Source organism: Schistocerca piceifrons, chromosome 8, assembly GCF_021461385.2.
Source record: "Schistocerca piceifrons isolate TAMUIC-IGC-003096 chromosome 8, iqSchPice1.1, whole genome shotgun sequence".
Taxonomy (NCBI): domain Eukaryota; kingdom Metazoa; phylum Arthropoda; class Insecta; order Orthoptera; family Acrididae; genus Schistocerca; species Schistocerca piceifrons.
The window spans coordinates 384905910-384919147 of record NC_060145.1 but is presented as its reverse complement, the minus strand read 5'-3'; the positions used below and the strand labels follow the sequence as shown (position 1 = coordinate 384919147).

At 39.1% G+C, this 13238-nt stretch overlaps 1 protein-coding gene across 1 annotated transcript in view; it reads left to right on the top strand.

Moving 5' to 3' along the window:
- LOC124711771 (protein abnormal spindle) overlaps positions 1–3958 on the top strand; it is a 167895-nt gene extending 163937 nt beyond the window's left edge. Inside the window, exon 16 of the mRNA XM_047241986.1 lies at positions 2688–3958. Coding sequence (XP_047097942.1) covers positions 2688–3047 — 360 coding nt within the window. The 3' untranslated portion in view covers positions 3048–3958. The remainder of the gene's footprint in view (positions 1–2687) is intronic.
- The last annotated feature ends 9280 nt before the right edge of the window (positions 3959–13238 follow it).

Here is a 13238-nt window from a genome sequence, read left to right as displayed (position 1 = left end):
TTTAAGGTTACATTATTTATTTATACACCAAGTTCAAATGGCTCTAAGCACTATGGGACTTAACATATAAGGTCATCAGTCCCCTAGACTTAGAACTATTTAACCTAAAGACATCACACACATCCATACCCGAGGCAGGATTATACACCAAGTATACATGACAAATTCATATAGTAACAAAATAACTGTACTGCATTACGTGAATAAAGTAAGACATTGTAATAATAAAGGACATATGACAAATCTGATGAGATATCCATTAGATGTACCTAAACACCACCATTTGAAACCATAGCGGATTGACTTGCCTCCTATAAACTGTTTCACAAAGTGTTGGCCATAATAAGGCTCCATGGCCTCATCCAAGGAGAAGTTTGACATTAGAGGCTCTGTGATGTCTTGAATTTTCTTATTTAGATGTGAAATTAATGGCCGAACCTTATAATCTTTATCTTCTTTTTAAATGCTGTCATTATCATTGAAATGGAAGAATCTATGAATTTTGTCAAACGTATTTCTGGAGCTAGAATTCAAAACAAGGACATTGTTTGTGTCATGTCTGATCTCCTAGTACATACATCTATGTATGACCTTACAATATCCGGATAACAGCAAAATAGCGATGTATTTATAGATGCCATCATGACTTATTTGTATGTTGTGTCCCTTTTGAGCAGCATATTTTACTGTCTCTCATCAGAATCTCAACCAAATCAGCAGCAAAAACCTTACGAAAAAGATCTATTGGAGTCGAGTTTGCCGTGCAGAGATGTGTTATATCAGGTGTAGGATCACAAGATACCTCAAATTTTTGTGAAGAGTCTAGTCTTTCTCCTATCCATTGTCTTGCTTTCCTAACTCGGAACCGTGATCGTGGTTTGGAACAGCAGGGATTTTCCTCTTGAGTGGATAAAGATGTAGCATTTTCAGCTAGGCCGTCAGTATTTACTGATCTTATCACTGCAGTTTGTCCCAGAGCCTTCACCTACAAACCAGGAACAGTAACAGGGTGTCCTTCTGCATCAACTTGCATCATCTTTATCAGTGTCCTCACCATCATTTGGCGGAACAAGTACACATTCAGGCTCTTGACATGTATCAGATATGTCAGAAAAAGTTTCATTCTCTTCTTCTGTCAAGAACAGGATATTTAGAACCTCTTCTAAGGCCCTCTCCTTTTCCAAATTACATCTGAAGTAAATCTGACCAACTGCAAGAAAATGAACCCTTACTGCCCACTGTATGATATTTCATACGTAAAGATGCCTGTACCACAACAAAGCAGATAAAGTACCATTTTCCAATTTGTGCTTATGTATTGCATTTAAGTATTCAGATTACTAATCTGTAATAATATGAGCGAAATTATAAACCTGCACATCATAATTTTACAATTACTTACCGTCTGTCCATGACGAGAAGCAACGGAGTTAGTAGCACTAGAACAAATGCTTTCCACCAAGAAGTAAACAATCCTGATCTCCACTCCTACTGTCAGTTTTAACAATGGACTTTCAGACTAACAATAAAACATCAAAGAAATATTTCAGTTGTTGACAAAGAGCTTCTGAAAACAAATATGCCTGAGAAGAGAAAGCGTATGATAAATCATACGATGGGATATAATGGGTTAAAATGTAATACGTGCATAAAAGACCATTATTATATTTGAAAACTTTGTTTTTCTTGTAGCAGCATTATATATATTAATTTAAACCTTTAACTTTTCCTGTTCGTGTGTTCACGCTACTTAACAGTGATGGTGCTATTGGCTGACTATACCATTTGCCCGAAGCTCTGATTATCCGCTGTCGTCGGCTGGCGAGATCACATGACATGAGCTATGACTGGCTTACAAATATGCATCACAATCTCGATTTCAATGCTTCGAAAAGTAACACGCGGTGTTTGGTGGAATTCGAATTGATACTTTCGTAATACAAAAATATGCAGGGTACATGTTACTGCATATCAAACATCTTTCCAAAAGGTGTTTAGTTTTCTAAAGTGCTGGGAAATTCTACGCCCATGTATAAAACCATAACCATTCAAAGGATTGATAAGTTATACAGTTCCGAGAGAAAATATGCTGTCAATTAACAGGGAAAAACTATGTTTCCACCTGGGAGAAAGTGTATTTTTAACCGGGAGAAACCTGGGAATTTTTTTCCTTGTCTGCGTATACACCCTGCTGTCACAATATAAGCTTTTGGCCAGCAAGGCCTTTGTTGAAACACACACACACACACACACACACACACACACACACACACACACACTGCAACCTCTGTCAGGTGAAGTCACACAGCTGCCAGAGGCTGCAGTCTGTGTGTGTGTGTGTGTGTGTGTGTGTGTGTGTGTGTGTGTGTGAGAGAGAGAGAGAGAGAGAGAGAGAGAGAGAGAGAGAGAGAGAGAGATCTATTTTTGACAAAGGTCCTATTGGCCAAAACCTTATGTTGTGACAGTCTTTTTGTTGTGTCTATCTGCGACTCAGCTTCTCTGCTGTATGGTGATTGGCGACTTTCCTTTTCATTATATTGTTACATTCCATCCTGCATTTTTCATTGTTTAATTATTGTGTTTGGTTTGATACCAGTTTTGTTGGTAGAGCCATAAATAGTTTCCTTAACTACTGTATTTAATGTATTGCTGACCACATGGTTGTCATGGTTTAATTTCATTTGCAGGTGATTCATGGAAATCCTCAGTCCATAAACACAAAGAGACTTTTTAATTTCTATTATCAAGAGCAAAAGAAAATTAATTCACGCAGACCATCTTCTGCCTGTGGTGGTTCTACCAGCAAGACAAGCAATACTAGTGAAAGGAAATGGCCCGTTAGTGGTGGATGTGCCAAGAAGACATACAGTGCTAGTAGAAGACAAGGTCCTGTTAGTGGTGGCTCTGTTAACCTTAATTACAGTGCTAGTAGAAGACTGTGTCCAGCTAGTCATTCATCTGTGAACAAAAGAGCAACCAGTTTAAGCCAGTTGGACAATTCTCTCAATGCTATTAAATACTTGCTTGAGAAATTAGGTTTACTGTAATCTGTTTGTAATTATGTTAATCATCTTTATACTAATGACTTCATTTATATCTATCATTTGTAAAATGCTGCGCATTTCATACTTCCCCTCACTTTCAGGTGCTCTGCAAGTGGAGTTTTCCCCCCAGGTGTTATATTTTTATTGGGAAAGCACACTGAATGGTAATATTGTAAATGTTATAAATACAAAATACTTTTTGATCTTTCAAATAATGTATACTTAAGAACAGTATTGCATATCAGTGAAACATTTTATGTAAAGTAATTGCTGCATTACTGGTCTTTAAGTGTTTTGACGACAGTTGCTTTTTATTTTCATTGTCAGCAGAGATGGAAGTCAAACTTGTAGTTCACATTGTGGATCATTTCTTTGCATGTTTTAGAAGCCCATTTTCCTATCAACTTCATATGATTTCTTTTTACATTTTATTTTTTGATTTATGAGTTTATACTGCATACAGTTTAAAAATCCTTAGTTACCGTTCATGTTTCGCAGTAACTTCTGTAAAGTGTTTTGTGATTATTGTGCTTTGTTTTTACGAATGATGAAAAGGTGTTATGCATTTGCAGTACTCACAAACAAACAACTGAGAGTACGTTGCCAATAAAGGCAAAAGAAAAAGGTTCAGTAATAGTATTTTTTTAAGAAAATAGTGTGCTTTATGTTCAGTTTACCTTAACTCCCAATGCCCACTTTATTTAGTGGTTGTGAGTAATATTTTATTTAGGAGCTTGTGTTAGTGCATGAACATTTTATTCATTATTATTCTGAAAACTGCAGTTTATTTAGCCTTTTACCCTTGTGTTTGATACGTCATGTGGTGTACAATAGTGAACATGTAAGAAGCTGTATATAGTGTACTTAGTACTATTTAATGTACAACAGAGACATTTTAATAAATAAAATGTAAATTTTAGCCAATGTAGAAAATACTTTTTTCTTTTAAAACTGCATTTTATTGTTGTAAGTCTAATTTGAAATATACAAACATTTGTCAGGTTGTAACCCTACAGTGCACTTCACACAATGAAATTAAACAAATTTACTACAAGATGCTCCTTGACACAGAATACATTGCTCAGTCATCTCGGCGTTAGAGCATTAAGTGTTCCTGTCTTCAGAGCTGTAATAATTTCTGCAGATGAAAATTAAGTAAGAAATGCCTGATGACCAGTTTCTCTACAATATCATCGTTTTGTCCTAAGCTCCATTTTGCCATAATCTGGAGAACTACCAGCAGCACCACCTCTTTGACATGATGTGAATTATGTAGAGGCCTCACGATGGGTCAAAGGGTTCTTCTACTCCAAAACCACGTTTAGAGTGATGAATTGTAGTTGGCTGCGGAATGCTGAAACACTTCCTAAATTTTTCCATTCCAGTGCTATCACTGTGTATAGGTTCGACTTTAAGCATCTTCTTGTCTGTCTGCACCAACCGTCAGCTGACTCTTATCATTCTAGCTAGGAAGAGTAATTTTTAAAATAAAATCTATACTATGTAAAGAAAACCCTGTATGAGTTTTGATGAGATTTCTAAGTGGAGCATATTTTTTTGTGGTCGTGCTTCATTGTACCATTAAGAAATATATTGTGCTGTAACATAGGAACTGATGAGGCAAAGACTTGTATTAGTGGTCCAGAAACATTCTGCTTTCTTCCTTGTGGAACAAAATTGATGCAGAGCTTGTGAGTGACTGAAATGCTTAACATTTCGCTTTCAGAATTATCCCAGATTCCTGTGAAAGATGAGAATTTTACTAATTATCCATTGGCTTTTCAAGGCACTAAAATTTGAAACCAAATTTGGTCAGTTTTTTTCTAATAAACTTTTTTTTATTGAATACCACCAGTGGTATGGTTCCATGTCCTCATCCGAAGAGAGCGTGGAACCCTTAGCTTCAGAAAATTCAATGAACATTTTATGTAAATCATCAATTGGTAACTTTACCTTACATACTTTGTCAAATGAATCAACTGCTGAGTAAATGAGATGTGAGAGAAATCTATGTATAGCTTCAAATCTGGTCCTTGTAATGGCAGTAGAGATACAAGGGGCAGTCAAAACAAAATCGAATACTGCTATGTGCCATTATACACAGTGCACATCACACATGGCTCCGAAGTTGTTAGGTTTCGATTCTGTCACTGCTGTGGTAGGGGAATGGCATAGTGCCACATCACAGTTGTGTACAGTTGTTGGGCTATGGCCATGGTTGTTGGCAGATAGGTGTAGTGTGCGGGTCTGGCTGTTGACATGGAGGCAAGCAAAAAAGAGCTGAGAGGGGTGGCTCGTTACATGGTAGCTGAGGGTGGTGGAGTACCCGAAATTAGTCACCTCGTGTCCACTGTGTGTGGTGAGCATCGAACGTCCCTACGTTTGTGCACTAGTGGCAGAGGAGATTCTTGGAAGGGCGCACATTATTACAGGAGGATCTACATCCAGGAAAGGCCCATCGAGCCATTACCACTGATTTGCTGGGGTGGGTTGGTGGCTTTATCTGAGGAAAGTGACAGTCAAACAAGATGGAAATTTGTGTTCAGGTCGGCATTAGCCATGTCTCCCCTGCATGCCATCATCAAAGATCACTTGCACAGCTTTGGCAGGGGAAGGTCATCCTACTGTGCACACTTATCACACTCTCAGTTAATGAATTAAAATAACAAAGGAGACATAATAATTTTCAATCATAGATAGAACTGAGGGACAGAAGTTATCAAGTCTGAATCACTTCCTGAATTTCTATCGTGTATTGTCATGAGATGAAACATGGTGCCACCATTTCAAGCCTGAGGGCAAATGGCAAAACCAAAAGTGGAAACATCTCATGTCTCTCCCACTAAATGAATCAAAAGCTGTTTACACAAGTTCAAGTAATATCAAAGTGACCCACTTCTTTGACTGCAGGGGCCCTTTGTTCGTAGAGTTACTGGGGCATGAAACCACAATAAGTATGCAGTGCTATGAAGGCACTTTGCATAAACTGTGACATGCCATAAAGTCAAACTGCCCAGGAATCCTGTCTGACGGAACCGTCCTGTTTCACGGTAAACACAACCCCACACTTAATTGGACAAAGGCTATGTTTCAGAAATTTTGTTTTAGATGCAGCATTATTTTCCATCAACATTTGGACAACTGTTGATGTTTAACTATATTTGAGTTCAAAGACATCTCTGAATTAGCTTACTGCATACAGGGTGTATCAAAAAGGATGGCACAAATTTACATGGCAGAAAGTACACGATAATAGAAGCCCAAATGTCCCAGTAAACACGGGTCTGCAAATGAGCCGCTTGAGAGATAATCATGACTGTATGGTTCCAAGCCACCAATGATGATGTCGTAAACATCATCCTAGTTAGTACACATTAATTTGAAATTTAGACTTTACTATTGGGTTGTACATTGCAATGAGTTCATATTTCACGTATGGGGTACATGTTAAAGCAGGTGCTTGAAGTGTTTTCCTTGCATCTGGATGCAATACTGCACTTGTCTCTGCAATGAATTCCAAAACCTCTGGATCATTCCAGAATTCTTGACAAGCATGTAGAGCTCTCTGCTCCAGTTCCGCAACAGTGTTAGCTGGTGTGCTGTACACTTTGCTTTCGAGGTGACCCCAGACACAAAAATCCAAAGGATTTAGATCAGGTGATATTGGAGGCCAAGATACAGGTCTGCCTCGACTTATCCATCTTTGGCCATATCTGCGCGTTAGATGCCATCTCACACCGCAGCAAAATGTGCCGGAGTTCCATCATGCATGGACCACATACTCTGACATTGCTGAAGGGGAACGTCCTCAAGCAATACTGGAAGATGATGCCGCAGAAAGCTAAGGTACCTCCGTCCATTAAGTTGTAGAGGAAGAATATGTGGCCCAATGAGTTGATCGCCTAGTGCCCCCAACCACACGTTTAATGAGAAATGTTGCTGATCTCGTGACTCATGAACAGCCTGTGAGTTTATTTCGCACCGCAACTGTGTATTATGATAGTTAAACACACACCATCGCATGTGAATCCTGCTTCATCTGTAAATAAAATGTTTCACGCGAAGCGAGGGTCGAGTACAGGCTGGTGTTGCAGGCATTGGCAAAACATCACTGTAGGAACAAAGTCCATATCATTGAGACATTGAACTCATTGGAGGCCAGTAGGATACAGTAAATTGCGATTTATAATTCTCCATACACTACTGTGGCTTAGTACAGGCACTTGTGTGGCAATTCTCATTAAGTTTCGGGGAGAGTGCTGTACTGCTTCCAACACTCTATCCTCTATCCTCAATCTCAGGTGCAATGCGAGCAGGCCTACCTCCTGCTCTGCCATGTGCAAAACCCCCGTGTTCTCTCAGGTGCTAATGGACCCTTGTAAATGTACGACTTTTGGGATGTCTTCGATCAGGATATGTTTCTTGGTACAAGTGTGTAGCCTCCCGTGTATTGCCATTAGCCCTACCGTAAATGAAATGTACATCTGCATACTCTTTGTTACTGTACCGTTCCATTGTAACTACAACACAGCACACATGGCACTCCTCAGACGCGAGTGATACCCTTTGAGACTGTGTACTGTATCTGTCCTGTACATTCTGCGTGTATGGTGTGATTCCAACTCCGTCTTTCGGCAGTGTTCTGTTGTGTAAACAGCAAATTTAAGACGGCCTGAAGTACGCAATGGGGAAACCGGATGATGTTACAAACAATGCCATCAGTGGCGGCGTGGAACCATACAGTTGTGATTATCTCGCAAGCGGCTTGCTTGCGGACCCATATTTACTGGGACATTTGTGCTTCTATTATCATGTACTTTCAGCCGTGTAAGTATGCGCCATTCTTTTTGATACATCCTGTATAAATTTTAGCATTGGCTCATAAACAGTATTTGTTATTTCATTTACATTTCATATACTTACATCACAAATGTCCAAAATATTGTGTTGTTCAGTATGTCCAGCAGCTTTGTGTTCAATTGTCCTGCCTTCAGCTTCTTGGGATAGCACTCACTTCCCTAATTTCATGAAATCTGTCTCTTCTTCTTTGTCACAGCTAGCATCATCTCACGTGCTATCTTGTCTGTCTGCTGGAGGAACTAGAACAACTTCCTCACTGGAGTAAACTTCCCTAGCTCCTCCACCTCTGCTAGTCACTTCAAGATTTTTTCCTGTATCATCCATAAGACAGTAAACTTTGCACTACGTTTCCCACGTGATATATTATACATTAATTTTTTTCGGTTTTAAAGCAAATCGAATGGATTTTGAATGCAAAATCTTAAAGCTATGTTATTGTCATCCAGCTGACTTTAAATTACAAATAAATCTTTCGATTTTCTAAATACTTTCATTACTTATATACATGCCATATTAGCAATATTCAAGTTTCATTACAATTAGCTTAGAAACTAACACCAGCCAAAATCTGAGTCATTGAATCTCCTAAAATTTAAAGCACTCTCAGAACATGCAACTTTGGGAATCGAAGTCCGCCTCTGTAGCGCAGCGGTAACGTTACCACTTACCACGCAAGGGAGCTCGGGTTCGATTCCCAGCACTGGACTGGGTGTTATGTGCCCTTCATCATCATTGACACACAAGTCACCAAAGTGGCATCAACTAAAAAGACTTGCAATATGGCGGCCGAACCACGAAGGGGATATCCTGGCCAATAAATGCCATACGATCATTTCATATTTTCTTCTTTTTTTTTGCATCAAATATTCTGTTTACATTATACAATCAGTGGAAAATCCACATCAGATTTTGCAGGATATAGAACATATGAGAAAACAAGAATACACATTAAATATTTACTGAGAGGAACAGTTATGCTAATGTGCTTACCACAGATCTGAAGTGAAACGGACCTCATAGTTGCATAATAGGTAAAAAAAAAAAAAAAATCTAAACCTGTTTTCATTTGAAAAGTAATAGCAAACTTGCCACAGAACATTGAAATGTGACTTTGATCTTTTGTGAAATTATTATTACTTCTAATATGGATCACATGATCTGGGCTATTGCTTTGAAAAAGAGATACATATTTTAATGATATATTCCATTAATTCCCTGCTTGCCACAAGTCCACAGCAGAGCTTTACTCCTGGTGTCGTGTGCAGGCTGGTGGCCACAGCAGAGCTTAGTACTTAACACTATGACCTGTCCGTGAAACGACTACGTCGTGCATGTGGCATTCAACTTGTTAAGTAATAATTGTAATAGTTAGTTTACCAAGTTCTTGAATAGGCCTCTGAATGATGTTCTTGAGTCCACACCACAAATAATTGTTATTACACATTTTTGTACATGGAAATCTGTAACTTGGCTTGATACATTATTCCAAAAAATAATCTCATATGATGATACGAAATGAAAAGTGAGCGAAGTATGATAGCTTTTTGTTTTTATACCACCTATTTCTGATAACCTTCACATTGCAAGTAGAGGTCTGGTTAGATGCTTTAGCAGTTCTCTGGTGTTCTCCTCCCACTTCAGTTTATTATCAAGCTGTAATCCCAAGAATTCAACACTGTCGACTTTTATTTGTTAGTCATATTTTAGGGATGTAGTGGTGGGAAACTTCTTACAAGCTCTGGAAAGCGGATGATTTTTTTAATATTTTTTTACGTTTAGTGACAAAGAATTGACTAGGAACTATTTAAAACCATGAAAAATTCATCAACTATCTTTGCTATTTACTGTAATGTCAGTGTCACCTGAAAAGGGGTGGGGGGACAACTTGGCATCTGGTAATGTTACAGATGAAAGGTCATTGATGTATGCAATAAAAAGTGTGGTAACCTAGTCTCGCAGGACACTACATGTAATTAGTTACAAGTTGGAGGTGCCTGGTGGCTTCATACACGTCTTTCCCTATTGACATCCGTTGTTTCCTGTCAAACTATGGGATTTGAACTTTTGCATTACTTCTTGTTGTAATACTGTATTTTAATTTATTTAAAAGGATATTATGACAGAAAGGTGGAAGGAGTATATAGAGGGTCTATACAAGGGCGATGTACTAGAGGACAATATTATGGAAATGGAAGAGGATGTAGATGAAGATGAAGTGGGAGATATGATACTGCGTGAAGAGTTCGACAGAGCACTGAAAGACCTGAGTCGAAACAAGGCCCCGGGAGTAGACAACATTCCATTAGAACTACGTCCTTCTGAATCTGCTTAGTGTATTCATCTCTTGGTCTCCCTCTATGATTTTTACCTTCCACACTGCCCTCCAAGGCTAAATTTGTGATCCCTTGATGCCTCAGAACATGTCCTACCAACCGGTCCCTTCTTCTTGTCAAGGTGTGCCACAAACTCCTCTTCTCCCCAATTCTATTCAATACCTCTTCATTAGTTATGTGATCTACCCATCTAATCTTCAGCATTCTTCTGTAGCACCACATTTCAAAAGCTTCTATTCTCTTCTTGTCCAAACTATTTATTGTCCGTTTTTCACTTCCATCCATGGCTACACTCCATACAAATACTTTCAGAAACAACTCCCTGACATTTAAATGTATACTCGATCTTAACAAATTTCTCTTCTTCAGAAACGTTACACTTCATTCGAGTTCATATCTTTGATGAATGTTCTAAAATAATAAATGTTTGACTTACCAACTATCCTCTTGAATAATGATTTGGTATGTTTTTATATTTTGTTCAGTAATAACATTTAACAAAATTGTCTGCGTCTTGTAACATGGATGATTTGGTTATTTGATGTGTATGGTTTATCAATTTGATGTTAATAAAAATAAGTACCCCAATTTACACCAAGAGGAAGAACCAGCCCAAAACTCAGCTCTGTAATGATATATCAGTCAACCTGCAGGTAATGATAACCGGTGATCTAACATGGATGCAGGACTTAATTTAGACACAGACCTACTTTCTCGTACTGCATCCTGGAAGTTCTATTGCACAGTAGGGACCTGTTAAACTTGCCTGTCCTTACCTATCATGCAACTGCAGATATACTGTGCTCCCATCTGTGAGTCTAATTGAACATTGAATGTCTATGATAACACTTGGAAAGGTGTCGGTACACACTCAAAGAAAGAACAAACTAGCCTGGTAAAATCAAGTGTATCACCAAGGTCTCCAATAAAGTTGGTGTACAGAATTTACAACATTTACACAAATTTGTCAACAGCACTTATTAGAATGCAGGTAGCAGGTGAAACAAACTAAGTCCAATTGATGACGGTATTCCATCACATCAAATTTGACTGATTCAACAGGAAATGAACAAATATAAGGCTTATGAGGTAACAGATGTGGACTACCACCTGGCATAGGTCTGACCTCAGTCAAGCCCCTATGCATTGTCTCCTACACAATGTCTGTTGGTCTTTAACTTTTTGAGTCTGCTGTGGCATCAGACAAGTGTCTTCATCAATTATTTCTCTGAGAAAATTGTAGTGTCCTCCATCAGTTCCTGCAGTGGACATTATTTAGGTACTTTCTTTGAAATAAATATCATTTCACTCATATTGTTATGGAATGTGAGTTTCAGATGGACTTTCTTTCTTTCCTTGGTAATCCTCCTGCTGGTTTCCAAGGGTGTCTGCCTTCAGAAACTGCACCTTACTTTTAGCTTGGCCCCTTTTGTATCCTTGCACGGGTCCTCCAAAATTTTCTACAACCGAGCTCTCCAGCCCACCATGACAACTTGGTGTGCTGCCACCCTGCCAATGCAAGAATGGTAGCTTCCTGCGTTCATCTGATCCAAAAAATTCTAATTTCAGTACTTAATTACAACGGAAATATCTTGTGATCTATGCCTCAAATCATGATGCTGTTATCACCAAACTTATTCTAGTTAAATTCTACATATATATTTCTATCTATGATTGAAAATTATTATGTCTCCTTTGTTATTTTAATTCATTAACTGAGAGTGTGATGAGTGTGCACAGTGGGATGACCTTCCCCTGCCAAAGCTTAATGTCAGTGTCTGAGAGGCCATTGACTATTGGTTTTGCAATATAATTTGGTTCACTAGACATTTCTACAAAACTATCAATTGCTGTTTTTCAGCATTTAGCTACCATAGTTGGAAAGTTTACGGTAAGAATAAAGTTGATTGATTGTAAAACATTCTTAGAAGCAAAGAGCAAGGGCTTCTAAGAAAATCTGGATTAAAATCATCAGTAACCTCAATTTCTTTGGTTTCTGCTATTAATTGGGCCAGCAGAGCTTCAAGGTGACGTATGCACAGATTAATTTTTACTTGGTAGGCTGCAGGATTTAAAATGAAATTCTACTTCTGTCGTACATACTTCCATATACGGCTCTAGACGAAGTTTATAAATGTCTATATCCTTAAATTTATGATAATTCCTGATGAATGGAGGAGTTCCTCATTACTCTGTTTTCACTCTACTGTAACAATTCTGATACTAAATGTAACACTTCTGCTACTAAATGTAACTGGGTTTTCTCATTTGATGCAAGTCAACTGTCAGGATGAGCATTCTAAAGCATTCTGTCAGGGTGAAAATATTAAATAAATTAACTTTTCTCTCTTAACAACATGTGGGCAGGGTGGGTTCTTCCTTGGCTCGGGTATGAGGTAGAATGAAACAGCATTTTTACATAAGATAACTTTTATTGAAAGTTTCGTACAACGTATCTTACTGGATGTTCTGGTTCGGAGAACGGCAGCTGTGTCGTTTGCGTAGCCTTCTGCTGCAGCGGCGGCGTCTGATTACGCGTAGCGGTGTGTATCCCGTGTCACCGTCTCGCCCAGCTGACTGGAGACGCGCAGCGCGAGGTGGCTGGTTTAATTATTGCGAGCGAAGTCGTGCATCGGATGATACCTTGGGTGTGGCGTCCCAGTGTTTCTGTACTCTAAGCGGCCGCGTGTGTTGTGCGTCGGCCAGCGGAGCAGCGCGGCAGGGGAAGGCCAGTGTTGCGGACTCGAACCACGGACTCCCGCTTGCCAGTCTTCGGCTGTCAGGTCTTCATCCCAGCTCACAGGTGACTGCTGATGTGAGGCCGTCTCCTTCCCGTCCTCACGAGTCACCCGGGTACATAAAGATCAGACTTTGAATACCTTTTGACTTCTGTCTTCTGGCGCCGAGTCTGCTGCTTGCTATTCCATTACAGCTGCGGACTTGGTGCGTCTGTGCATGATGCAGTCTCTTCTTGCATGACGGTCTTCAGCATCAAAACTGA